The 27,824-nt window shown below is 33.5% G+C and overlaps 4 protein-coding genes across 4 annotated transcripts; 2 read left to right on the top strand and 2 right to left on the bottom strand.

Annotated features, from left to right (window-relative positions):
- Nucleotides 1-514: 514 nt before the first annotated feature.
- LOC123881536 (signal recognition particle 14 kDa protein) lies at nucleotides 515-4,193 on the top strand. The gene is made up of 4 exons (XM_045930245.1): nucleotides 515-673; nucleotides 961-1,054; nucleotides 1,169-1,278; nucleotides 3,721-4,193. Exons 1-4 carry the CDS (start codon nucleotides 671-673, stop codon nucleotides 3,874-3,876), a joined length of 363 nt encoding a protein of 120 aa, XP_045786201.1. The 5' UTR covers nucleotides 515-670; the 3' UTR covers nucleotides 3,877-4,193.
- A 1,801-nt stretch (nucleotides 4,194-5,994) lies between these two features.
- LOC123924541 (probable serine/threonine protein kinase IRE) lies at nucleotides 5,995-15,396 on the bottom strand. Its single transcript, XM_045977470.1, has 17 exons — nucleotides 14,791-15,396; nucleotides 14,566-14,630; nucleotides 14,209-14,382; nucleotides 12,536-13,864; nucleotides 12,033-12,205; nucleotides 11,574-11,823; nucleotides 11,193-11,285; nucleotides 10,959-11,099; nucleotides 10,777-10,869; nucleotides 9,572-9,773; nucleotides 9,328-9,413; nucleotides 8,619-8,707; nucleotides 7,814-7,865; nucleotides 7,678-7,734; nucleotides 7,427-7,591; nucleotides 6,984-7,076; nucleotides 5,995-6,488 (listed from the first exon to the last, which is right to left on the bottom strand). Exons 1-17 carry the CDS (start codon nucleotides 15,218-15,220, stop codon nucleotides 6,396-6,398), a joined length of 3,585 nt encoding a protein of 1,194 aa, XP_045833426.1. The 5' UTR covers nucleotides 15,221-15,396; the 3' UTR covers nucleotides 5,995-6,395.
- A 1,746-nt stretch (nucleotides 15,397-17,142) lies between these two features.
- Nucleotides 17,143-18,250, bottom strand: LOC123881413 (probable BOI-related E3 ubiquitin-protein ligase 2). The gene is made up of 2 exons (XM_045930096.1): nucleotides 17,993-18,250; nucleotides 17,143-17,773 (listed from the first exon to the last, which is right to left on the bottom strand). The coding sequence occupies exons 1-2, from the start codon at nucleotides 18,248-18,250 to the stop codon at nucleotides 17,258-17,260; spliced, it is 774 nt and encodes a 257-aa protein (XP_045786052.1). The 3' UTR covers nucleotides 17,143-17,257.
- Nucleotides 18,251-20,724: 2,474 nt separating this feature from the next.
- Nucleotides 20,725-26,158, top strand: LOC123923371 (protein LPA2). The gene is made up of 2 exons (XM_045976059.1): nucleotides 20,725-23,175; nucleotides 25,743-26,158. Exons 1-2 carry the CDS (start codon nucleotides 22,701-22,703, stop codon nucleotides 25,877-25,879), a joined length of 612 nt encoding a protein of 203 aa, XP_045832015.1. The 5' UTR covers nucleotides 20,725-22,700; the 3' UTR covers nucleotides 25,880-26,158.
- The last annotated feature ends 1,666 nt before the right edge of the window (nucleotides 26,159-27,824 follow it).

Genomic DNA, 27,824 nt, shown 5'->3' with positions numbered 1-27,824 from the left:
CTGATATTTATGGTTGCTTCTTTGAAATGTTTAACAATCGGGCCATAGTCAAGGTTTGAGAAAGACAAATTGCAGTGGGGTTGGATTATTTAACTAATTTAAGCTGAGACAAATGATTTGCAAATGTATCTTTAAACTCAAATAAAGGAGAGAAAAAATATTATGTACCAAAAAAAAACCTTACATTGTAATTTTTGTTTTCACCACCAGTATCCAACCCACTTCTAATCTTGTTTAAGTATCAGTTCTGACATCAAGTAATTTCAACTTCCTTTTAATTGCACTTGCAGATAATCAAACCGTCATCATCCAAAATTTTACATTGTACTGTAATTAATTATTACTATTCGTGCACGGAAATTTGATAAGTTATAACTTAACTTATACTGTACTCCTAAGTTATAACATATGGTAAAAAATTAATTTAACTTTCAACCTTCTCTTAAAAATAAATAAAAACAAAGGTTTAGAGGCCCATTATTCAAAAAGTCCAAGCCCATTCATATAAAGCCAACCCTTTCTTCTTCATGCTTTCTTTTCTTCTTCTTATTTCCTCTCCGATCGTTTCCGACACCGCGTTTTAGGGTTTTTAACGTCAAACTTTCATCGCGCTGTGAAACGCGACGCAAAACCACTCCAATAACACCGCCGTGACATTCTCCACTCGATAATGGTAAACTTACTCCTTCTGCATTCTCTTTATCATCTTCGTATTTTCAATTTACGTTTAGATCGTAACGTAAACCTTTAAATCTTGCTCAATTGTGCAAATTTTCTCAAAGAAAACCACAATGTTATTTCAATTATATAATTTGTTTCCTTCAAATTTTTGACTAGGATTCACCTGAATAGAATCATCGTGTTATCTTGATCTATAATTTATCAGTATTAATGCAGTATTAACGAATGTTATTGATTAGTTGTGATCTTAATTACTATTATATTTCATGATTTTACTAGGTTTTGCTACAGTTAGATCCGTTTCTGAATGAACTCACAAGCATGTTCGAACGCAGTACCGAGAAGGGATCGGTTTGGGTTACTCTCAAACGATGTATGTGCGCGTGGGTGTTGATGTTTTATTAGTATGGTTGAGTGAAGGTTTTGGGTTTTAGATGTTCAGAAATTTAATTTATGTTTGTATGTTTTTGTTGTGCCATTTTTTCAGCATCATTGAAATCTAAAGTTCAGAAGAATAAATTGGCCACTGCTGGTGAAGCAATTGAGTATAGATGTCTTATACGTGCCACTGATGGGAAAAAGACAATTTCTACTTCGGTATGTATCTTTGGGTTTGTTATTTTCAACTATGCTTTTAATTAATACATTGCCATTACTAGTTTATGCTTTTAATGAATTGAATTAAGTTTGTTTTTGTCAAAAAAAAAATAAAATTTGCCATTACTAGTTTATGTAACGAGAGACTATCTTTGGTGTTATATATGACGTATGTAATGTACATGGGTTACAACTAACTATGGCTATGCTTATGTAATGAGTCTTGAATGTTGACCAATTTATTGAAGCTTGCTGTCTAGCTTGGTACCTAACTTGGTTTTGGGTTCCTAACTTCCTTACTAGTTTTGTTTTGATCGACATGAATGAATTCCTAAAACCAGTTCAAAGGGATATATGAAACTGGTAATAACGTAAATATTATAGTTTAGATATGCCAAATACCTATCAATCTTTCCTGCATCTGCTCTTTTGAAGATAACTTGGTCTTACTTTCATATGGCGTACGGGCAATTGAGTTGGAGTATTATTTTTCATGCACTATTGAGAATATGATCTCAAACTAATTTTAGATCAAGCATGAAAATGAAGGGAAACATAAAGCATAGTCTTTTGACTCTATTTTATATTTGTATTTGTTGTGGTAATGCATTCTGAATAATGATCATAGGTATTATATATGTATATAGTGTACATGATTTATGCCAAGCCAAGCCAACCTAGCTCTGGTTTTGTTAATGCCATTTGGGTTTATGTAATTAGACATTTAGGCTCGATCAATTAATCGAAGTTTGTTGTCTAGCTTGGCACCTTACTTGGTTTTGGGTTCCTATATACACTTTAAGGTCAAATTGGTAAGGTTTTATAATTAAAATTTAGGCAGAATTTTCTGCTTAATCTTGCAATTTCTTCCTCGTTACTAGTAAACCTAGCATCACCTTAATTGCCTATTCTGTGAGTTGTTAACTTGTTGCTTATAAAGGCTTATCCCTTATAGCTCCAAGTTAGGACCACCCTGTATGTTTTACTCCATATAAACACGAGAGTTACATCTGGAAAATGAAACAGAACAGAACTTATAAAAACGAGGAACTTTGCTACGATGTGCTCTTAAGTCCATTGTTTATAACTTATATACGCTACACTTTAACCTTGGTTATACCTTTAAGATGCTTTATTTTCTTATGTGTAACATCAAACATATCACTTAAAAAAAGGTTCAATTATTTAATATACCATCACTCGTTAAAAACATAATTGAAGTTAGGCGCAAGTGAACACAACATCACACATTCTTACTAAATCTTCAATTTTGGGTATGACCGTCCAAAATTAGCAAACCTTGTTAGATTCCTTCCAAACTTTAACCATGTACTTGATCTAAAATTCGTATCAAAACCACAACAAACCTACATTCATACGCATTGCCTTAAGCACTTGAGAATCAACTACTCAATTTGCAAATCATGTTAGACTCTTGCTGAGACGAATTTCAACACAACCTGTATTAGAAGTCAAATGATGATGAATGTGGTCGTGATGATGATGATGATGATGATGATGATGATGATGAATGTGATGAGGTGGTAGATGGTGGTAACCCTGCATGATTAATGTTGTTGATTGAAGAAAATCCAAAAATGGGAGATTGCATTTGAGGAGTAAAGAAATCCATGGACTAGAGAGTGGCGAGATTGGTCAAAGAAAGTCATTGAGATCATTCACAAAAATGAAAAGTGTGTATCTGTGTGACTTTGTGTTTATGTCTCTAGCTAATTAACAAAAGGTAGAAAATAGTTGATAATTTCTGAGTGACAATGGGAGGGTTTGTGGTTATTAGGAAATGGAGTGTATGTATGAAAATGAAGGGAGAGAATTGGAGAAGAGAAAAATGAAAAATGAGATTGTGTCCATGATTTTTGTCTTCTAACATGTTACTATAGAATAGAGAGTCTTTCTGTTAGCCTTTGACTCTAACGCCTTCCAATTTACAGGTTAATGCACCACATTCACTCCATTACTTTTACTATATTCATTTAATGTACATTTAAACAGGTAAGGTCCTTAGTTACTTAAGTGTTTATAGCACGAGTGTTTATCTTGTAAATGCTTATGTATAGGCTATTTCTATAACAAAAAATGAAATAAAATCAATCTGTTTTATAGAAGCTATAAGCTATTTTTATAAGCAATCCTTGAGTGTTTGTTGATATAAGCTGAAAATAGATTGTCGGTGGTAAAAGCTCAAATAAGTCCATCCAAACATGATCTAAGTGAAGAATTTTTATTTTTTTTTGACGGAGTGAAGAATCCTTGTTAGTAGCCTACTTATTGTAGATTTTGTTTTTGAATCGGATGTAACTTGGTATTTGAGTTCCCCCTGATCTTTTGTCTATTTCTCCTCTTCTCTCCCTGCTTTTCATGTTTATGTAAGTTTTCTTTTCCACTTCTAATATTTAATTTTACTGGATTCTCATTTGAAAGGTTGGCCCAAAGGATCATCAACGCTTTCAAGCTTCTTATGCAACTATATTAAAGGCTCACATGACTGCTCTAAAAAAGAGAGAAAGGAAGGACAAGAAGAAGTCCGCAGAGATTGAAAAAAGAGAAGGAAGTTCAAAGAGGCCGAAGAAGTCTTGAAGTGATCTGTTTTTGTTGTCTGGTATTCTGCACAAACTTAGTTTCCTCCTGACTTTATTTTCATCTGAAGGATGCTCGGACACACATACTTTCTTGAGTTGCATAGTGAGAAGTGAACGGAATGGGGGGGAAAAAAGACAACAGATACTTAAAGGGTTATTGCATTTCAAAGCAAAGATTAAGGAATGTAATTTGTCACTTACATGCTTTTCTTTAGATAACTGTTCATTGAATTGACAATTTTTGTGAAAAATTTCCTTCGGTTCCTTGGTAGGTTATAAATCGAGGCTTCTTCAGGATATATTTCTTTTCCCAAATTGATATTTTGTTTGGTAAAACTCATTTTGAGTTGAACTTTTGTTCCCAAATATCTTGTTGAATCATGCTTCTGTTTAAGATTTGTCACCGCCGACAAGTTTGCAGTTATCATTTGTTAACATCAAATGGCAAATCTTGGCACATAAAATATCAACATTAACAAATGCAGATGATCCCTATTGACATCCAATTGGACCAATTCAAGTGAAAAGACAAAATTGCCGAAGTGTTTAAAAGATTAACGGCCAAAGTGTTTAAAAGATTTCCACAACAGTATTTCAATATATGCATTGTTACTCCTATTCTTTTTCCACAATTCAAATAATAAAAATGTCAAAAATTCAAATAACAGAGTAAAAAAATTAGTACATAGTGGCATGAAAAATGTCAAAAATTTAAAAAATTCAAGGTGATAATTGCAATAATTAATGTAAATGCTCAATTTAATAATCTAGGTAAGACTTCCTCTAAAGGAGAGGTGGAAAGTGCAATTTTATCCCATAATTTAGGTGCTTAAATGCTTTGGACTCATAGCATAGTATTTTTCATGATGTTTTCTCTCCCGGCCCTCCGCCTTTTTTTTATACCTCCCAAAAATCTCATTTTGCCCTTTGCGGTTTGAAAAAATTTGGCCAACTTATTTCGGTTTATACAAACCGAAATTTTTAAACATGGAAAAAAAATTCGGTTTATATAAACCGAAATAACATAAATGTTAAGGAAAGAAGAAAGATTTATGTGAAAATTCGTGTAGAGCTACCTGTGGTAAATTTAGCATATCTCTCTGAATATAAGTCGTATGCTAATGATTTTTAATATAGTGTAAAGAAAACAAAATTTACTACAGGATTGACACCGGAATTGTTAAATTTCATTAAGTATAGTATGAGAAAATCTAACTACAAGTCTGAGAAAAGTTTTTGCTCTGTTTTTGTACCAGTACTCATTATTTGGTCAAACTGAACCAATTGGATAGTTAACCCTCAAAACAAAAATTATATTTGTAATCTTGACACCCTAAGCTTTCCAACGAGTGGTCGTTTACTCAAATCGGACATCGTTTAGTATTTCAAATAAATTGTGGATGTTGAGGGTCTGATGCTGAATTTATGCAGGAAATCTGGAAAAAAAATTGGAACACAAAATTTCGGTTTTTATTAACCGAATTTTTTGAACATGACAAAAAAATTCGATTCGTACAAACCGAAGTACCCCAAGGGCAAAATGGAAATTCATAGGTAGAAAAGAAAGACGAGCTCGGGATAGAAAACATCATTTTTCATTGAGTAAACCATCAATTTGAGAGTCTCTTACAGAGTTAGGACTTTTTGCATCCAAATTTTAATTATGAATTGATGTTAATTTTTCAAAAAAATTAATAAAGCATGAAGGTTCTTTCTTGCATGGTAATGTATCCAAACGCCTCAAACTTGTATAAATATTTTTCAACGTGCATTATGTAAACTTATTTAGCTCTTTATTTCCCTCTTATTTTTCTAAATTGAAACACAGCCTCAGAATTGCAGAATAGTTAAAGAACTCATTTAACTTGTTAAATTTAAATACTTAAATTAAACAAGTATTTTTTATGCAGCAAGATCTATTGATTAAAAAAAATGAAAAATAAACAGAAACAAAAGTATGGGAGAACAAACATATGTAAAATTACCCCTTATCTAAAGTATTTGATTTTTGTTATTATTTCTGGTCTTTGTAAATTTGAACATTTAAGTGTTCAGTTTTGTTTGCTGCTAATAATATAATAGTTGCTGCCAAAACCTAAACGGAAACAGTAAAGCATGTAGAATTATATGTGTATAAAAATGCACATGAAATGCCAAGAATAAAAAAAAACTACATTTCACTTTTATCTATTGATTATTCTACTGAAATAGATATATTATATATGTGTATGTACATGAATTAAATCTATCCAGAATCTTCAAGATGGATTTTCTACAAGGAATGCTCTTCATTATTTTATACTAAAAAAAATGAACGTATAAAAAATGATAGGCATTCTAAACTAAAAAGGTAGCAGAAATCAAAAAAGAATTACTGAGGCACATAATGATATTAATACTATAGTAATAATCACATGGATTAGTATTAATACTAAAAATGTCCATACTGTTTTCTACCAGAAGTCCTCCAATTTGAACCTTACTGCTCAGAGAAATTTACAAACCTCTTTAGCTATATCATGGTGGAACAGATGGGTTGGAGTCATTGGGTGAATCTTTGGAGTTCTTATGCATCATATCAAAATTTATAGTCACTAGCTGAGATAAATTCTGTAAGCAAAAAAAGTAATAAAAGAATTTGTGTCAATCCATGTGGATAAGTACAAACAAATTAAGAGCAAGTAACTACAAAGAAATGGGGGAGGAAAAAGATAAAAGAGACATTTCCTTTAAATAATAACAGACCAATTTAGGGTATGCCAATTCAGAATTCTACAATACTTTATAAAACTTTCGTGTATTTGTATTATAATATCACACTATCATCATAGTCCAACTTTGTATTTTTATGTGAATGGTTATCAAATAATCAATGATAACGATAAATTTCTTAATTTGCTAAACTGATAATTATAAACATCAATGTGTACATACCATAAAATAACGAGGGCATGTTATATAACTATATAGTAGTGTATTGTATTGTATAAGTGACTAACAACTACTTTATGATTGTTGATACTTGATACATCAAAATACCATAATCTTGACCTAATATGGCTAATTAAATGAAGAAAATATAACATCAAGCATGATAGGTATTACCTTAAATGAGAAGTTACTAAACGAGTACTGCACCTCAAGATTTTGAGGTGGACCATTGTTGAACCCTCCTTTTAAACTCCCGCAGACATCACCCTGCTTAGCCAATATATAGTTAGAAAAAATCTTGTAAAAGAGGACTGAAAGGAATGTAACATCAAATTAAATCATTGTTTCAAACTAAATTAGAAATTCAGTTTCAAAGGGAAAAAATGCAATTGATATGAACAGACTTGTCACTTGTGGCTTACAAGCTAACTGATTCTTTCACAAGTAATCTTCCATTTGTAAACTATGGTTTGAAGTTTATATTCAAACAAACTGAAACACATCATCATCTACTTAGGACTGAGTTAATCCCATTGTAAGTAGTGCCACAGGTCTACAACTAAATGGCTCAAGCTAATTTATAGTGCATAAGTACTAGAAATAAAAAGTATTCTTACATCTTCATCTAATGAATCGCCGCTTCCTGAACCACTGCTGCATGATTCGGTAATGTCATCAAAATCACTAGCTCCAGCACAATGTTCATCCTCTGGATTCCAAATGTAGCGGCTCTCAAAATAACTTGTATCTTGAGATTCAGCAGCCGATGGTATGAACATAGCCTGTAGAAATTTGGGTGGATCCCAGCGTGAGAAATCAAAAGATATGGCACAAACATATCAAGCTCAAATAAAGTTAAAATGATGACCTTCTGCATTGCCAGCGTATCCCAGTTAATATCCTTGAAGAAAGCATGGCCTTTAACCTGCCAAAAAGAATATACTGTTGCCTTTTGTGTAAACGTAATACCATAATTTGCGAGCAAACGGCAATAAATAACTCACTTCCGTAGCTCCTGTTGCACCTAATCTTTGTACTGGGTTTTCGTTCAATAATCTGAAAGAGAACTTCACTATCAGCCATAACCAACATGACAGAAATCTTAATGTAGAGTTAAAAGAGAACTGTTTTTACCAACAAATGTGACATAATTCATGTAATATCCTTTAGAGATATCATAGCAATGCCAAACATTTGACGAAACTGCTTATACTATTAATAACAGCGTGTTTTCTCAAATTGGCCTAACTTGTTCTGACAATAGTTTATTTTGTAAGGCATTGCTAACCACATCTTTATCGTGAATAAGATTGCCATTGATAAATCATAGGAAATCATCAACTTGACTTTTCACACAGTCTACCTACCCGTATTCTTCCATGCCATCCTACCCACATGCATATCGTTAAGTGCGCACTCACATTGTTCAAAAAAAAGTGCGCACTCACAACTACATATTTTCCACATACACATTCGTGTATTTCTTTTTCTCTTCTATACAACAATAACCAAGCCTTATCCCACTAAGGATAGATCAAATGACGTCAGTGTTTTGTCCTATATCATATCCTTATCCAACTCATTAATCTCTAGGTATTTCTTAATAGTTTCTCTTCTTTTTGTCTTCTATACAGTGACTTACTTTACAAGTAAAATAATATAATGAATTCATGTCACAAATGTTCATCCATACCATCAGTAGGGTTTGTCGACCACGACTGATCCATAGGACTATAACAATTTTGCAGTTACATAGCATAATCTCTTTTAAAGATCCATAAAATACATATCTACTATGATAATGCTTACTTATTCATCAAGTCGTATGCTTCAAAGCTGATCTCCTCAGGATACTTTGGCCATTGTATGTCTCTGTTAATTATGTTATCAAAAATTTGCTGCAAACAAAAACAATGAGAATAGTGTTCAGATATGATATTCTTCCATATTTTCAAAATAAAATTCATTAACCTCTTTCTGATTCATAGATAATTATAATTTATGACAAAATTAAAAATCAAAATAAATATAACCCTATAAAGAGCATTGCGTTTGCGTAAAAATTGAGTTTAAACTTTTTTAAATGTATGGATTAAAATGTTCTATTTATTATAAAAACAAGTACTATACACGAGTATTATTTTCCGTCCGCTCCATTTGCAAACCAAACAAGGACAGTTACTTTTATTTTTGTATATTTGTGGCCGACTATTTAAGTTAAGCTTTAAGTTTTGGACTCATGTATTCGAGGCTTTTAATAATGTTACTGGTAATTGATGATTCGGGCATTAATTTATGGATCTTCCATTAACAACAGCTGTTTAAGTATGAAAATACTTTAGATTAGAATCAAATCAATTAGATAATTAAATAATAATAAAGTGATGTGGTAAAATGAGGTGGTTTTCAAAGAAAGGTTTTGTTTTGAATTACAAATCTTATAGATTTTCAAACAAAACTAATCCAGAATAGAGAAGAAACATAAAGCTGCCATCTATATCTTTAAACATTCACCTACCTGTGGATGTTCTGCATTAAAAGGTGGAATACCCACAAGAAGCTCATAAAGTATGACACCCACCGACCACCAATCTGCAGTTGCACCTACAGGAGTGAAAGCATATATAAGAATGTATATAAAATAAAAAGAAATTGAAAAGAAAAAAAACTAAATTCTTTATTTATTTCAAAACGAATTGGCTAACTAAAAGCACTTGTCATATGATAAGATGTACTATTTAATCAGCAGATAAACTGCAAACCATGTCCCATGCCCAGAAGTATTTCGGGTGCCAAATAATCAGGAGTGCCAACTACTCCTTGTTGTTGACGTGCTTCCCTTTTCGGAACATGTGGAGGTTTTTGTTCATCATCGCCTAAAAAACCGTTAGTGAAAGATGAGGGTGCTGATAAATCATCCGTGCTATTGATGAGACCAACTTTTGAGAGTCCAAAGTCTGTCAACTGTAAATAAAAAGGATTAAACATTTAGAAAAAGCATCAAATGATAATTTCATTAGAGCATTGTAAGATGATTTATGGCCACGACATTACAATTCATGGGTAAAGGCCAATAAACTTGTGCCCTATTACTCAGCATATTGGCTGGATGGCTGGATATATAGATAAACATACTTCTAATGATAACTTGGATAACTTATAGCTCTTAGAATTGAGTTTAGCTCCATTGGTAATTCTAATACAATATCTCGCATCCCAATCCAAATGTTTAGTCACCTTGAAATATCCTTTATCGATTATTTTAAACTTTGCAGTTAAAAGGTTCAATCCTGGGCATAAAAAAGTTCATTAAAATTCCATATTGGCTGGTTATAAGAGCAAAGTATCCCTTGTAATGAAGCACGGAACACTTTTTTCCTTTGAACTATCTTTTGTGGCTGAGTTAGGTTCAGTCCATTTGCAATTCGAATCTGATATCAAAGCCTATCTCAATCTTAATGTGGACCACCGTCAAATGTCTAGCCCTCTAAAACTCTCTGTTGAAATGCTCAGTCCTGAACATCAAAGGGCCATGTGTTGAGTTAGGTATATTAGCAAAGTAACCTTTTTGAGTTGAATTAGGCACTGTACATTCCTTTTTCTTTCTTTTTTTTATCTAGCATTAGGATCTTTGAACCCTAAGGTATTTCCACGGCTTAGACCCTTTGGGCCTGCTATGGGACCAATCTTCGAGTTGGCGTTGGGACATCTAATTTGTTTTTACCAGGACTGAGCTACTTCCCAAATGAGTGACTCTAGGAATCCAACCCGGGTTCTTTTCTTGGGGGAGAGTCATATTTGCCAACTCTCGCAAGACCATGTAGGTGCACTGTCCATTCCTAATGTTAGTAATCTAGGCCACTAAACTAAGAGTATTGTCATTTAAAAGAGATATTTGTTTTTGGTTGATATAAAAAAGTACTACAAGGAAGGAGGTATGTAAAAGAATTAAATCCATGATACTGACTTTAATGTGACCATCTTGACCAATCAATAAGTTATCTGGCTTCAAGTCTCTGTGAATAATACTGTTGGCATGCAAATACTCCAACGCAAGAACCTGTGGAGCAACCAAGAAAAAGATACAACTAAGATAAAATGAAACAAAATAAAATTGAACTAACAAACTATAAAATCCAATATGCTTACAAGTTCTGCAATATATACACGAGCCATATCTTCATCTAAGCAACCCAGGTTTCTCAACAAAGAATAGAGATCTCCACCATTCAAATACTCCATAACCAAATAAAGATTTTCTCTACATGTGAACGAATAGAAAAATCGTACCTGTTTATTAGATTTACATGCAAATTAGATTTGTTAACAATGGGCATCAACTTCACAAATGTAGTAAGGAACAGCATGGTATGGCCTGCTTACCACAAAAGGGTTTCGAATAGATATAAGGATGTCTCGCTCAACCAAAATACCTTTAACTTGATTTTTACGAATCATATCTGCCTTTTTCAGAACCTACAAAATATCAAAGAATTGTTTAAACTTTTTTTAATTAATCAGTTAGTTAATTTGAAAAGATTTTCAAATGGTTTCTATAGGCTATTATAGCCAACCATAGCAAACTGACAATGCAGGACTGAAGAATAGTCACATCGGACCGAAGAATACTCGTCCGGTTTTACAACTTCAGAAATAGATAGATGCTTTTCGTAAGCACTTTTTAACAACATAGTTCATAGAAACAATTTATTTCAACTTTCTTTCTGCAAATCATTTGATTCATTTCAGTTTACGAAAGCTTACCTTAATAGCAAATAAATCACCAGTCGCTCTTTTTCTGGCAAGAAAAACTCGTCCAAATGCACCCCTGCTTATTGGTTTTATTATTTCAAAATCTTCAATAGATGTCCTGTCCTTAGAACAAGGATTCATTGGGCTACAACGAAGGCTACGGACTGTATCCTCTTCCACTGAACTCTCTTCATCAGCCATGCTATTTGATGAGTCTACCCTTTCATCTTCTATTTGTCCACAAAGGGTAGCATATTTCTCCCTATAAAGGTGTAGAAAATTTCAAGATGTGATTTTAAGCATTATTATGATAGCATGTGAAAAAAACAAAAAATGGGAACAATGCAGTTTTCAGTTTATACTGAAAATAGTGGTGCTACAGAAATGCTGGAAAAATCTTATCGATACTTTTAAAATCACCAAGGTTATATTGTTGTCGTGTAACAAGACGAAAAAGTGACAAATGCTCACAGCAAAAGTTTCTCTATTCGTCGACCAAAAGTCTCCACAATAAGTGCATCCTCTTTTCTGTCCTGAATTACGTATTTCAGGTCTTCCACACGATCAAGCAAATACTCCAAAGTACTGTAGTCACAGTTGTTCACATTTGCAACAGCACGAGCAATTTCAACTAGCTTGTTTATCTGTCATTTGCCAGTCTAATAATCAATAAAAAAATTCAGGGGGAATGCTAGCGGCCATTCTTTGAACCCACTCTTGCATTCATCTTTTCAAAAGTGAACACATTTTTGAAAAGGTGGTCTAATTTAGGAGAAAACTAACTTTATTTTTGAAAAAATAGAACAAAGAATGTATTCAAAAGAGTGTAACATTAGCATGTCTCATACTCAGAAAAATAAATCTGACAGATGAATCTCATGGGAGATAATATAATACAAGTTGATAATATGTTTTCATCTGTGTTTCTGAGTGTAATGATTTATTATGAAGAATAACCGAAAGGAAGTGTATACCTGGTCATAACTCTCAAGTTCAGATATTGGTCTTCTTCCACTTAGTAAAATTTCTATTTGACTTGTTCTTGGTGTAACCAACGGTGATCGTGGTGTCAAGCTTCCAGGTGAAGATACATTTGCACTATGATCAGGTTTGCAGCAGATATGAGTATCACATGATATTTCGGGTGAAAGGTTTAGATCATCCACAACAAAACTATTATCACGTTCATGAGCAGGGTAAAGCATGTCTTCGGAGCATCTATGAGACAAGTTATTTCTTTCTAGAGATAACTCATTGAACTCTTCGTGCAAACTTGATGTTGACACTCTCGCAACCTCGAAGCTTTCTCCATGAGTATCAGTGCTTTTAGGTGTGCTTTTTGGTGTCCAGGATTCAAGTAACCTTTCAATAGTTTCAGAAACTCTTTCAAGCCGTTCATTTACAGTTAAGCCTTTCAAATCACATTTATCAGCAATTGTGCATATTCGAGAATGCTCCTCCACACTTATGATTGGTATTTCAACCTCACAAATCCTGCAGATCATATTTGAATTTGAATAATCATATGGTAGATTTTGCTGATCTCCCCAGTATCCCCAAGAAAGTTTTCGCGTCCTAGATGACGTCTGAGAATGTTCACGATGACACGACGATGTATCCAAGTGTTCAGCATTTTCATCTTTCACCACCTCTTGACCTACGCGGGTTTTCTCAGCAGCAGATGGAAACCTTCTCCAAGAAGACATCTTATAACTGCCAGGAGTTGACTCAGTACTTTTAGCTGTATTAACCTCTACATTGTCAATAACAACACTTGCATCTTGGTCAGCTTGACTTTGTTTTGTTATAAATTCTTCTTGCTCTTTTCCATGTGACTTTTTTATCTGCTCCGCTATCTCAAGTGCACTAGGTGGAAGATTGCAATTCTCTGCAGCCTTTGCAATTATCTCTGGATATACTCCAAGATCGCTGAGTTGGTGTTGAGCAAGAACGTGCTCTTGTTCACAACCACTTTCCTTCTGGAATTGCACAAGACGAGTGCACCTGGAGAGAATAAACAGCAGGCGTGTATGAGCTTGTTTGAGGATCCCAACTGGTATTTCTTGACGTTTATCGTCTAGTTTTTGAACAATAGTTTCACATTTGATCCAAAACTCAGCAGGTGACATCTTTGCACATTGTCGGGCAACAACCAACAAATCTTCCAACCCCTCTTTCCATTCACAGTGAGACCCAGATATTTTTTCAAGAGTACCCACCAAATCACCAGCAAAAACACCCAAATCAATATCAACTTCTTCCTTTAGTTTTTCAAACTTAGCTTTAATCGCCACCATGACTTCCTGCCACATTTCATTTCAATGTAAAACCAAAAAAGGGGGTTTAACAAATTTAGGGTCTATTAGGATTGATTTATTTAAGCTTATCTACTAAAATAAGTACTTGTGAAAACAGTTTGGAAGAGCTTATGACATGTCGATAAACTGTTTTCAGCTAATTTCCATAATAAGATCTCCAGGATAGCTTATGAAAATAGTTTAGAAATAGCTTATACATAAGCACATATATGATAAGGGCTTATACTACAAGCACTTAATTAATTAAACTGTTATTCCAACTAGGGCCTCAATGTTTTTAAATTGATGATCAGTACAGTAGTAGTAGTAAAACGAAACTAAAAGAATACCTCCATATGCCCACGATCACGATGTTTCCACGTTGGATAAGGCCTAACTCCTCTGGAGTTGAGTTCATGAGAAAAGCTTTTAATATCACGGTTTCTTTTATTTTGACTCGTAAGTCGAAGGATTTCCTGAAAACGTGGGGATTGTATTTCTTTGGCCAAAGCTGCATTGTTACCCTATACAAAAACACACACCATGAACCTGAGCTACCTACATTTCTCCAACTATTGAATTCACACACACACACAAAAGATATTATAACTAAACTAAACACACACACAGAAAAGTTCAGTAAATATTATATATAAAAATCAAATAAAAAATATGTCAAAAAATAAATAAAAATAATAATATATCACCTCCAACACAGGGAGGCGTTGTGAATAAGCTTTCAACGATTTCGAATTCCAATGAACCTTTTCCCCTAACGAAGAACAACAATGAAATAATTTACAAACCAATTCATTCCAAAATTAAACTAATTTCAAAATTAAAGATGCATGCGAGATAGATTCAACAATAAAATCAATTTTCGGTTCATATTATTTGAGAATTTAATAAAACTAGAAAAAAAATGTATATACCTAGGTCTTTCGGATATGAATATTTGGATCTAGATTTAGCGACATTGTTGATATTGACAGGAACACCGGCGAAAGAAGGAGCACCTGCAGAAGAAGAATGACGAAGAGGCGAAGAGAATCGCGTTCGAATTTGATTAAGACCTAACGAAGAAGCTTGCAAAATGGAAGAAGAATAAGAAGATTCAGCGCGTTCTAATTGACGTTGAGGTACAAAAACAACGTCTTCTTCATCTTCTTCTTCCTGAACCTGAACCTTATACTTGTTCTTATTCTTATTCTTCTCTTCTTCGCCGCCTTCGTCGACGATGATTTCATTGTTGGATGATGATGCGGTTCGTCGATTCAGAATGTGAGGGGTTTTCTGAAGTTTGTTTGATTTGGATGATGCCGGAGACGGCGTCGGGTGAAATGGATCGTTTTCCGACGACATGGATCGATGATGAGATTGGGATTCTTCATAGCATTGTGAGTGGATTGAAGAGAGAGAAAGAGAAGTTTTGAATTGAGAAATGAAATGAAAGAGAAAGTTAGTTAGAGGAGAGAGAGAGAAAGAGAAATAGAAAGAGATATTTTCGGGTGGCGGAGGGAAAAAAATGGAGACAACAAAGCGGGGATTTGAATTTCAAGTTTAGGAAGGAAAAGGTAGTTCGTTAAACGAGTTTCCCGCGAAACAAGTTGTTATTTAATAATCCCTCAGGTTCCAAAATGAGTGACACAGATATAGTTGACTGATTCACGTATGTCGATGTATAATTTTGACGATCAATATTTATAATTGTATAATAGTAAAAATTATAAAAATGTGATATTTTAAAAATATTTATCGAGACGAATCCAACAACATTATATTAATATTTATTTTTGTTTATTAATAAAAAAAATATAGTCAAAACAATGTGTACGAATAGTACATAATAGTCAACTATGTCACTCAATTTTTGACGGAGGGAGTATCTTTTTTATACTTATTTTTTCAATATTGATCGAAAGAAAATATTTTTAAATTTTTTTTGACAAATTTATGTGAGGAAAAGTTACCATTAATCAAGAATATAAAAGTAAATTGAGTATTAATAATGTGAATATAAAAATAAAATAAATTACTAACAATGAATTTGTTTAAATGGTAACGGTTTTGTGCCGCTTAAGTAGGTTGTTAAGAGTTCGATTTCTAGCTCTTAAAGTGAAAATTTCGTACTTATATCATAGTAAAAAAAAAATCATTTTTTTTTGCGTGCAACTGAATTGGATCATTAGAAAATTGTGAGACGAAGTCCTTAGTCTCATTTTGATTTTGACAAAGTAGTCTTTATTATAATAAATGTTTTTTGTATAAACTTGCGTAAGCTATTTATATTGTAAAAGACAAAATAAAAATAAATTATTTTTATATATACTATGAGTTGTTTCATAAATTATAACAACTTACAAAAAAAAATTTCACAAATTCTAATTCAACGGATAAAAATATCAAAATTGTTAGTGTTAGATGTCGTGATTGGGGTTCGAAACTCGGTCACTCCACTTTATGTGTGTGAGTTTTCAATGATTTTGTCATTTCATCTATCAACAAAAAAAGAACTTACAAAAAAAAGCTCGAGAAAACTTATAAAAATTATCATAAAATATTTTCATACATTCTTTTGAACAATCTCACGAAATTTATGTACATAAATAAACTTAAATAAGTCGATTCAAACGAACTATCGTGTTGCTGCATGTCTGCCGTGTGAATTGAGTCTTAATTAACTCGTGTGTGAATTAGCATGGGGAAGATACTGTATGAAACATATGGTATGGGTCCTCAATTGTACAATTTCACAGAGAAACAATGAAAAGGAACGAAAAATCCAATGAAAGCAAAATTGTGTCTCCCATATTTGTCTTATAAATCTTTCAAATCCTTTTGTTTTTTAAGTTTAGTTTTCTTTCTTAGTTGGTTTCAGATTTAATTAATTTTTATTTCTTAGATGCTTCAGTTTTGTAGCAAGGGTATACTGATTTTGATCAAACAGTGTTATAACCACAATGTTAAAGGAACACAAGAATTCAAACTGTGATTGGAAATTTGTTACATGTATTTTGGTTGAACCGAAATATTATTTATTAAATATAAATTATATCTAAATACATAGAGGTTGAACCAAAATGTCTCGTGAACGTAGCTCGGTTGACAGAATATTACATGTAATTGCAGAAACCGGGGTTCGAATCGAATCAAAATAACCATTATTTTATTGATATAAATAAAAGACATTATTCTTAGAACACCAATGTAACAACACTAAAAAAAATAAAACATGAAACTAATGTAAACTCTGAAATATCATTGGATGATGTTCTGGACTAGACTAGCTGGCCATCAACCTGTTCTGATCAACAGTTAAGATCAGATGATGATTCTCATACTTTATTTTAGCATAGCTAAGCGCCTAAGCTATTGTACTAATTGTTTCTGAGAATAATATCAAAATGAATTCAAATTCTGAATCTCAATAATATTCTTTTTTGCCATTCCACATATTGGACAAGCTTGGAGTAAAGCTTCACATGCTTTGCAAGAAGAGAGATGCCTGCATGGAAGAAATAAGACATCTGAAGAGTTTATGTTACAGTTTCGACAGAAGGCCATATTGCTTCCAAGTTTCACACACTTTTTAGGTCTTGGTTCTTCGTTTTCACCGCAACATGATTCTACATCATTTGTGACCAGCATCCTAAGTCTCTTATTTTTCTTCTCCTCTTCCAACTTGTTACGCAAATTTATTGCAATTGCTCCTTTTTCTTCCGATATTTTCTTCAATTCCCTTTTCTCTAGCTCTAGGCATCTTAAGATATTTTCCATCTCTTTTTTTTTCTTCCCAGCTTTTGTGATTTCTTCGTTCTTTCTTACCATAGCTTGCGCATAAATTCCCATGCTTCTAACTGCAGTCACTTGTAGCTCCATTTGATGTTGTTGTAACATGAGTTTCATTTGATTATTCTGGTAAAAAAAAAAATCATAAGAATGGACAAATGAAATGACATTTTAAAATAAAAAATAAATAAATATAGTTATTAATGATTCATGAATTGAGATCCTTTTGAAGGGTCCATCTCAAAGAGAGTAAGACTCAAATGAATAAAATTTATATTATTTTATTAGTCTTTAATTTTTCTTTTGAAATGGACCTTGATCCCACGTCATGATATGAATTTAAACCTGTATATTGATGAATTGGTCGGTTTGTTGCCTCTGTTTCTCAAATAGAGAAGCAAAGGTAGGATAATTTGAAGCATGAACAGGAGGGTTATGGATGGGAACATGTCCCTGCAACTGGTGGTGATGTTGCGGTGGTTGTTGTTGTTGTTGTTGTTGTGGATATTGAGATTGTTGTAATTGAGCGAGTCCACATGAGCAATGGCCATTGATGCAGAAAGGAAAGCCATTATTACCATGAGAGTGAGGTTGCATGGCCATTATTTCAGAACCAACCTTTCTGAACGACTCTCACTAACATATTCAGATGAGGAGAGGTTTTTCTGATAGTGTTAGTGGGTGGTGTGAAACGTACATGTATATAGGATTTGGATTTCCTACCGTACAAAAAGCACGCAATCTCATGTGGATTTGGATTTCCTGCCGTACAAAAAGCATGCAGTTTTACGCTGTACTGCATCCTGGTCGGCCGATCACGATCCAACAGCTTAGATTAAATACAGTAAAAAACAACCACTACAGATATGATCCGTTGGATCGTAATCGGACGACCAAGAAGTAGTACAGCGTGAAACTGCGTGCTTTTTGTACAGCAGGAAATCCAAATCCCATGTATATGTACCCAAAAAAAAATTGATTAAACAAATAGTGATTCGGAAAAATAATAAAGTCAATAATTCATGAGTCCCCGAAAAAAAAGTCAGAAGTCAAATATAACATTTAATACATTAAAACGGAAAGTGATAAGACTGCTTTTGTCATCTATAACATCTCGGACTTCTTTTAAGTATTGCTAATTTTCTCCATAAACTATTTTGTGGCCACTCACACACTTTCTAGGAACTTTCCAGAAGGCCGCTCATTCAATTAGTGTTCCAAGTCAAACACATTTAACTATGTAGTTCTTATGTACAAAAAATATGCATCTAGTTAATATAAGTATAGTGCAAATCAATTCTTATAAATCTTTCTTTAATCATGCAGTCTTATACCTTCAAGGCCTCGTGATCTCTCTTTATCCAATGTAAATTTGATTCATTTAAGTGCCCAATTTTTCATGGAAGCTGCTAAGAGCCGCTCATTGTATATACATGTCATGTGTACCGTCGTCATTAGTCTCATGTCTTTCATCATTGATCATTTAAACATCACTTATTATTTTCAAATATTGGACTAATCCAAAACTATAATCTCTTTTATTCCCGTCCAATTGTATTCACAAATAAGTGGGGCCCAACTTAACTCATACATTAATCTCTTGTATAGGAAATTGATAACCCTTTAATATTTGTTCACCGAATTTTCGCCTATCATCGACCTTCTGACTTCCAACACTAATTACATGTCATTATTGATTTACTTTGGAAAGTGGTTTTAAGTTTAAACCCTTTCTTATTCTCTATATTTCCTTCTTCTCTTTGTCTTCTTTCTTACAACCATTGAGATTTCATCATCAATATTAATTGCAATAACCTCTTTCTTCCATTTACTTTGACTTACTCCTTTCATCCATAAGTATAAGCAAAAGTCAACTTTTCAGATTCATTACAAAACTGATGAATTTGGTCTGTAATACATACCAGATACATCAACTATTCAATGAATCTGAAAAGTAAACTTTTGCTTATAATTAAGGAGTGAGGGAGTATTTCTTTACGCATCCCAAACATCAATTGAATATCCGATGAGATGCAAATTAAGTTTTTAAACATGTTTACTTGGACTTTTTACTTGTTTTTATTTGTTTTCAATTATTAGGAATAAATCCTTAGAATATGACGCAAATAGTAGTTTTGATTCATATTATGATACCTTAAAGTTGGAAACTTGTTTTATGATAGTGTAAGACCTATCTTTTATGAAGGAAAAGTGGAAAATGAATGCAAAATAAGTCCGGATGTAGCCAAAGGTCAATAAACCGTCACAAAAAGCTGGAAGAAGTGAAAAGTCATGTTTTATCAAACTCTAGGACTTGCCACAACCGCGTTGTTGTGCCACGGTTGTGGTGGGCAACTCAGTAGCTTTTGCTTCACATTTTTGTGAAACCAAGGGCATAGTTCATGAGGTGATCCCACCCTACACACCTCAACAAATTAGAAGTGTTGAGAAGAAAAATAGAACAATTATGAAGATGGTAAAATGCATGCTCAAGGGTAAGACTGTTTGGTACATCTTTATAGTTGGAGGAGCTTCCATCTCTTGGAGTTCAAGTAAGGAATCGATTGTAGCAATATTTACTTGTGAGGTAGAATATATTGCTAATTCATTAAGTGCTTGCCAAGGTGCATGGTTAAACAATCTAATGAATGAGATAAGTAATGTCAAATGTGATACAATGATCATTAAGGTTGATAACATGTCTGCCATCAACTTAGCTAAAAACACCTTACATGAGATTCCACTATTTGAGAGAACAAGTTAACAAAGCAATTCTCAAGCTAGAACATTGTAGAACTGAGCTGCAAGTGGCAGATCTATTGAAAAAGGGAGTGATTATTGAGACCTTCACCAAATTGAAGAGCTTGATGGGTGTTGAGACTCTTAGGAACACGAATTAAGGTGGAGTGTTGTGATATTGGTTAATTCATGTTTGTTGCTTAGCGGACAAGTAACTACTTTAGAAGTTGTTATGTGTTAGTTATTGAGTTAATTAGCTTGTTGTGATATAACTAATTCCTTGTATGTCAGGTAACATAGTATATATACTCATCTGGCACTAGTCATTACAACAACCACCAAAACTCTCCATTACTCACCACACCAGTCATCACTACTCACCAAAAGGTTTCCAACCCAATATACAAATTAATCTCAATCATATGACCACAAGAACATTATAAAAGTATCAAAACAAAACCGCAATCAACCACAAATTTCTCCACCCAACATAATCCATACCTATGATTTTTAGTTTTTCTTGATCTAGTGTTGTGTTTTCAAATATGGGCTTAAAGTGGAAGATCTGAGAAGATAGCCAAGGAGACATTTCAAACCATCGTCATTTCAAATAAGCGTCGGGGGTGGTTGTGGTACATCTGTTTGGTTTTTTCCTCTTCTTCGATGTGGGTTTTGATATGATTCTTTTCAGACCGGCGCCGGGGGTGGCTGTGGTACCTTTTTTCGGAGCTCCTTTCTTCTTCGGTGTAGGTTTTAATTCGATTTTTTTCGAATTTTTTTTCTTCTGGTTCGCGTTTCTATTTTCTTCCTTTGGTTCGTGTTCTGTCTTTACTGTCGTGTTCTGTTTCCTATTCTTGGAGCTGCATGTTTTTAGACAGTGGTTTGACACTGGTTTTGGTTTCACACGGTTGAGGGTGTTGTGTTTGGGTTCTGTTCAAGCTGATGGTGGTGTCGGTGACAATCTAGGTTCTGGTTTGACCGGGTCTGGTGTGGTTGTGTGTTGCTTTTGTTTTTTGAGGATTGGTGGTTGCTTTTTTCTAGCGGCAGATCCGACGGTGGTTTTGGAGTGGTGCTCCAAATGGGGGTTTCGAGGGTGTGGTCGTGGTGATCGGAGGTGATAAGGTGGTGAGGTGTTGATGTAGTGGTGTTTGGATATGACGTCGCCGGTGTGTGGTTGTTTCCGTGTGAGATGGGTTTTCAATGATACTCTGTTTTCCAATCTGTTGAGATTTGCATGAATTTTTTTTAAGTTGCTGAGGGTTTCCAAATCTGTTGAGATTTGCATGTATCTCTGTATCTGGTTGACCTTTATCCAGTCAGCGTCGACTGTTTGGAGGTGGTCTGCGAGCTGAGACTCATTTGCACATGTTTTCATTCTACCGGTGCCCCCATCAACTTTTGACTCAATGAGCTGTTTTTGGATTCTGATTGGCCGATCACTTTTGATTCGAGATCGGGAGTTAGTGTATAGTGGCACCTCTATGGGTCAAGTTGTTGTCTTCTCTAGTAGTCTGGAAGTTGATGAGTGTCTTTCTAAGAGGAATTAAAATTGGACCTCTATTAGGTGGTGTATGTTTTGATATTTTCATTGGTGTTCCGTTTATATACGGCGCCTTTGTTTTTGTAGTCCATCTTTTGTGGGTGTCTGTTTGTTTTGTGCTGAGACCCAATTATTATTAATAATATATGTGCCGTTCAAAATAAAAAGTGAGAATCGCCTTTTATTCTTCTCTCTTCTCTATTTCCTCTGCAAACCAAACAGGAGAAATTGGTCATCTCTCTTGTAATTCTCTCTTATCTAACTCTCTCTTTTTCCTTTTTCTCTCAAACCAAACAGAGGCTAAGACTTTAATGTTTTAAGATTTTGAGTGAACATGGACATGAATTTCCTGCAGGGTCTACAGTCATGCAATCATATTGTTTTGATGGTTCAGATTCAAAGTTCATCAAAAATAAAAGATATAAATAAAATGGGTGGTTGAGATTCACCCGCAGTCTCTATTTGATTGCTTTCGAGTGAACACAGTATCAAAATTATTTGTGTGATTGTTCAAATGCTTAATATATCGATCCAACTCAATAAAACAAATGTTCCCGGAAGCATCAAATTAATGGTTTACTCTTTAAAATTTAAATTGCCATCAACTTATTTTTTAAAAACTTTTTTTGTATTATTTATTTGAAATATTTCAATTTAAAAAAGAAATATATATTTTCTCCTAAAGTAGAGATAGGAGGAGATGAGCGTCATTATCGAAGAAAAACAAACTGGTGAAGCTGAGCAGCATCTCCAAAAAACAAAAGAAAACAAAAAATGGCGCTGCAAACACCACAATTCGTAACTTCCTTCACTACCAAAATACAACACTCATTCTCTCCATTCCACACAACTAGATTCAAAAACCCATCTAAACCCTCCGATCCAATTCCCAAAAAAACCGGGTTCATTTTTGCTACATCGGAAAGGAATAAAAGAATAAAGAAACAGAACCGGCAAAGAGAAAGAGAAATTAAATTGAAGCGTCGTAATAATCAAGTTGAAAACCCCGGTTTGGTTTCTGAACAGGAACCACCGGTTCAAGTTCAACAGAGTGCAAATGAAAATGGTTCTGTTACGCAGAGAGAAAGAGCTTCTACTATAATTCGTCGTAATCCGGTTGAAAAACCGGTTTTTGCTTCGGAAAAGGAACAACCGGCTCAACCGGGTCCAAATGAAAATAATTTTGTTCTTGCTTGGCTTGGTTTTGCTTCGGTTATTCTTGTTGAGGGCATTGCTCTTGCAGCTTCAGGTTTGGTTCCTTCTTTTTTCTTCTTTACCGGATTTTCATATCCTTTGACTAAATTGGCCGATTAAAGTCGATAATTAGTTGTTAATATTAGTAATTTTTCCTTAAACCCTTTATTATCGGTTTTACCCCGAAACTCCTTAAACCCTTAGCTCAAACTGGTTGAGGTACCCACTCCACCTTAAATTAGAGATAGAGTGATGATAATTTAGGAACTAAGGGCTCGTTTGGATTGAATTATTTTTGAGCTTATGTGAAACAGCTTATGCAAATAAATAAACTTTTATGCATTATTATAAGCTTTTCAAAGTAGTTTATGAGAAAACGGCTTTATAAAATATAATTTTTGTTAGTGAAAACTTATGAATTAACATGAAACTTTATTTATTTGCATAAGTTATTTTCATAAGCTCAAAAATAAGTCAAATCCAAACAGGCCCTAAATTGATGGTATATTCTTTAGAGAAAAGCTTAGATATGTCCATTAAAAAACGAGAAGTACTAATTTGCTAGTCATATATATGATTTAAATAGATCATGTAAAATCAACATGGTGTGATACAGTTGAATTGACAGATAGTCTGGGCCGTTAAGCATGTGGTTTGGAATTTGATTACCAGCCGGTGTGTATTGAAGAACATATGTTAGAATAAGTCAGGCTTTTAAATGGATGTATGTATCTCGAGAGAATCTAGTCTCTAGTTTTCTTGTTGGAGGATGGATACCTTGGGCAAAATGAAAAACTAGAGCTTGTAAATATCAGAATAAAGATCATAGTGGTGAGGGTTTGGGACCTTGGAGTGTGCTCCTCTCAGGGTCTCATCTCAAGTTCGAATCTTCTTGATGCTATTGCATGTGTTGGACTTGGACCAGTCCATACAGAGCCTCTGACTTTAAGTGGACCTCCCCGCTAATGGATGGTGAGATTGGTGTCCTTGGATTAGTCGGTATTTGGGCCGGATGTTAAAAAAATTATGCACATATCCGATACGGTGGGTGATACGTCATTTTTTGAAAAACATAGGATACAATTAGTTTAGGATACCTGTGTAAAAAACAAAAATATTTTATTGAAGTTTAGTGATGGTGATTGAAAGTAGTATTGAAAGTTTGAATATGTGTGAAGAATTGGTGAAATTGTGATATGAATTGGTACTAATATTAAGTGAGAAAACTACTCAAGTTGGGTGCAATTAGATAAACCCAACATCCGAAGGCCCACAGTCCCTATTGGCCCAGGTTGGTAAAAGAAAAGACCCGAATATTGTTGAAATTTGACATCAAACACTGTCAAACATAGAGAATTATTGTAATCTGATATCAAACATTTTATACTGTCAAACATAGAGAAATATTCTAATTTTATAAGCTTTGTTCTCTTGGGTTAATCCCCATTTTCAAAACAACAACAAAAATGGGGATTAGGATCTGAATGGGTGAAGTAGTGTGATATAAATTCCATGTTGAAATTAATGTTTGAGTTTTAACATTCAACTAAACTTATATATGTGACATGTGAAGAGCCATGAAGAAGAACAGTTAGACATGTCTAGAACCTGTCGACAACTTATAAAGAACATGTAAGGATTTATTTTTATTTTCTTTGAAAAGATGTTTTTGATACTGCACCAACACATAATGACGGGGTATTGGAAAGTATCAGTGCATCATATACCATTTATACTATTTATTATCAAATATACAGTAAAAATATACCCCGAAAATGAAAAGTTTCAATTTGCACTAAAAAATTTTATACTGTTTATTATTTAAGGATGTTTCTGAACGACTATTTTGACGTTCATTTAAAAAATTTGAGGACCAACTTAATAATTTTCATTTCTCAGACAACAAATAGGTCTCTGCATTTTATTACAAGATCGTTTCAAACCTTTACTACAAGCTATTGTATCCTAATCAGTTACTTGAATTAGTCTCTATCCCATAACCAAAGAGTTAGTGTCTTTTTAAATCGATATTGTGGCTGATACTTTGATGTGATACTTGGTCTCTTATGCATGTGTTTTGGGCTTATTTCCCCATTTTTGGGCTTTGTGTGTGAAATAGTGATATAAGTTGCATTTGTTGCAATTAATGAGTGAGTTTCAACATTCAACAAAAAATACACAAGTGACAGTAAAGAGCCATGAAGGAGAAGAGTTAGACGCATCTAGAGTGTATCGTCAACAACATATACAGGGCGTGTCGGATTTTATTTTAATAAAACATTTTAAATCTTCGATGGTCTCCGAGCTATTATATCTTGATCAGTTAGGGCCCATTTGATTGGCTTATTTTTGAGCTTATGCAAATAAATAAGCTTTTATGTATATTATAAGTTTTTCAAGGTAGTTTATGAGAAAACTGCTTATAAAGATAGAACTTTTGTCGGTGAAAACTTATGAATTAACATAAAAGTTTATTTATTTGCATAAGCTATTTTCATAAGCTCAAAAATAAGCCAAGTTCAAATGGACCCTTAGCTGAGTTAGGCTCAATACCCATAACTGAAGAGGTAGTGTCGTTTTACATCTATCTATTGTGGCTGATACTTTGATGTATTGTTGCAGGCTTCTTTCCAGAAGACGTGGACAAGTTCCTTGTCAAGTATCTCTATCCATCCTATACTCCTACAGTTTTATTGTTCTTTGCTGGAGCAGTAGCATATGGAGTGGTTAAGTATAAGCAGAATGAGAACGAGAAATAGTGTGTTTGATGTAATAATGTTAGAAACCTCTAATGTCCTAACAGGGCAAAAGTACTACTGAGTGCCGATGATTGCAATCTTATTCTATTTTCAGTTCATCGTAATCGATAACGAAGGTAACAAGAATGATGTGTGAGAACTGAGAACAATGTAAGATCCAGCTTGAACAATTTCTGTTAGATCCTAAGCAACAAGTAGTTGAGGTTTTTGAAAGGGATTTAATCCCATTTGTAATTATTTTGATCATGTACTTTTTAGCTATGAAACTTCTTTTTATTATGTATTATTATGTACTGAGCTCTCATCCAATCCTTTACATTTAAAATCTCTTGTAATTGTTTCAGCAAATTAGTATCTAATCTGATCATGTTCATAAAAGCAAGAAATCTAACCAACTGATTGAGCTCCCTTTAGGACGAATCTGAGTTCGTTTTTTGGTAGGAATAATCTTCGATCAAATTTTACTTACTTCGCGGTCGAACTATAAATTTTTTTTTTATGGCAAATTATTAGTATTTTAATTATTATGTTAGTTTTTTACACTTTATCAGGACTCGAACCCTAAACATCCAGCACCTTTAACCCTTTAACTCAACTAGTTCAAATCCCACCCCCAAACTGAGTTCCTTTTCTTTTAAAGCCCAACAAGTTAATACCACAAAAAGAAAAAACAAGATGCAACAAATTCAACTTGGAAAGTGGAATCATATGTTGGATCACAACATATGTTCAACAATCATAGTTAAAAGTAAGAACAACCAACAGTGGTTTAAGGATGATTCAATATTATATTATACTCTAAGTTCTTCAACAACTATATAAACAATTTTCATAATCAATAAATAATGATCAAGAAAATTCATATTCTGTGTGTAATCTTTCACGTATGGTTTAATAATAAACTTTTTTGGGCAAAAATAAGTGAGTTGTACCCGGTTTCGAATCTCCGTAATTGCATGCGTTTATAGCACAAGACTTTACCACTCAAGCTGCATTATATACTCATCATCAATACATTGTAGGATTTATTATGACAGGGGCTTTTGCTCATGGAACTATCTTTTTTATTAGAGATTACAATCCCGAACAGAATGAGGATAATGTATTGGCAAATATGTAATATATCTACCAACAAAATTATGTTTATTTTTAGTTCTTAAAAAATTGTATCGCAAATGATCTTCTTAATGACGAGAAGAATTCATTCATTAAGTCTTGACCAAAAAAAAAATCATTCTTTGAGCAATACTTTAGAGGTGCTAATATGAAAATGCTAGACCCATGAAGTAAGCAATTATTTGTATTTCTTGCTAACAACAAAAATGTCAAAATAATTACTTTGTTATTTTTAAAAATACATTATCTCAATAACTAGCATTTCATTTCAAATGCCTCATATTCTTTATTAGAAAATTGAAATTAACACATATATTAAAAATTAAAAATTAAAAATATTTTTACAAAGTAAACAAACAATTTCTGAAATTGTAAAAAAATAAATTGACAACATTATTGCTCTGAGGCTCTGATTACCTCAAGAGTTAGGGTCAAAGTAAAAAGAATGTAAGTGAGTTAGGACCATTGTATTATTATTTTCATTTGGGCCATATGGACCACTCAATCTTAAGTTGGTGTTAATAGCATACTGGGTTAGCTTAAATCCATTAAATGTTGAGTGTATTCATTCATAAAAAATCTGTGAAGTTTCAGTGAATTGAATCAACCTCTTATGTTATGTCTTATCCAGTATTCTAATTATTGCATTTTTCCTCTCTTCCCTATCTCACCACGCAAAGAAATTTGCAATAACTCTGTATACATTCATGTCTCCCTCTAACATACATGTCCCACGTTCTTTTAACCTCACCGGTAATATCTACCATTTCATAATGAATATTCAATACCAAGAATGAAATTTAAACCATTATGTTTAGTTTACCGGTGA

Source organism: Trifolium pratense, linkage group LG4 (genome assembly GCF_020283565.1).
Source record: "Trifolium pratense cultivar HEN17-A07 linkage group LG4, ARS_RC_1.1, whole genome shotgun sequence".
Lineage (NCBI taxonomy): Eukaryota > Viridiplantae > Streptophyta > Magnoliopsida > Fabales > Fabaceae > Trifolium > Trifolium pratense.
The sequence above is the reverse complement of the archived record's forward strand: the minus strand, read 5'-3'. Positions and strand labels throughout refer to the sequence as shown.

Coding starts and splice junctions, on each gene's coding strand:
- LOC123881536 (XM_045930245.1), top strand. Junction 1,055..1,168: donor TTGGGTTACTCTCAAACGAT/GTATGTGCGCGT, acceptor CCATTTTTTCAG/CATCATTGAAATCTAAAGTT. Junction 1,279..3,720: donor AAAAGACAATTTCTACTTCG/GTATGTATCTTT, acceptor CTCATTTGAAAG/GTTGGCCCAAAGGATCATCA.
- LOC123924541 (XM_045977470.1), bottom strand. CDS start 15,220: ATGTCGTCGGAAAACGATCCATTTCACCCGACGCCGTCTCCGGCATCA. Junction 14,631..14,790: donor TTCATATCCGAAAGACCTAG/GTATATACATTT, acceptor GTTCTTCGTTAG/GGGAAAAGGTTCATTGGAAT. Junction 7,735..7,813: donor GTGCAACAGGAGCTACGGAA/GTGAGTTATTTA, acceptor TCTTTTTGGCAG/GTTAAAGGCCATGCTTTCTT.
- LOC123881413 (XM_045930096.1), bottom strand. CDS start 18,250: ATGGCCATGCAACCTCACTCTCATGGTAATAATGGCTTTCCTTTCTGC. Junction 17,774..17,992: donor ACCAATTCATCAATATACAG/GTTTAAATTCAT, acceptor TTTTTTTACCAG/AATAATCAAATGAAACTCAT.
- LOC123923371 (XM_045976059.1), top strand. CDS start 22,701: ATGGCGCTGCAAACACCACAATTCGTAACTTCCTTCACTACCAAAATA. Junction 23,176..25,742: donor CATTGCTCTTGCAGCTTCAG/GTTTGGTTCCTT, acceptor GTATTGTTGCAG/GCTTCTTTCCAGAAGACGTG.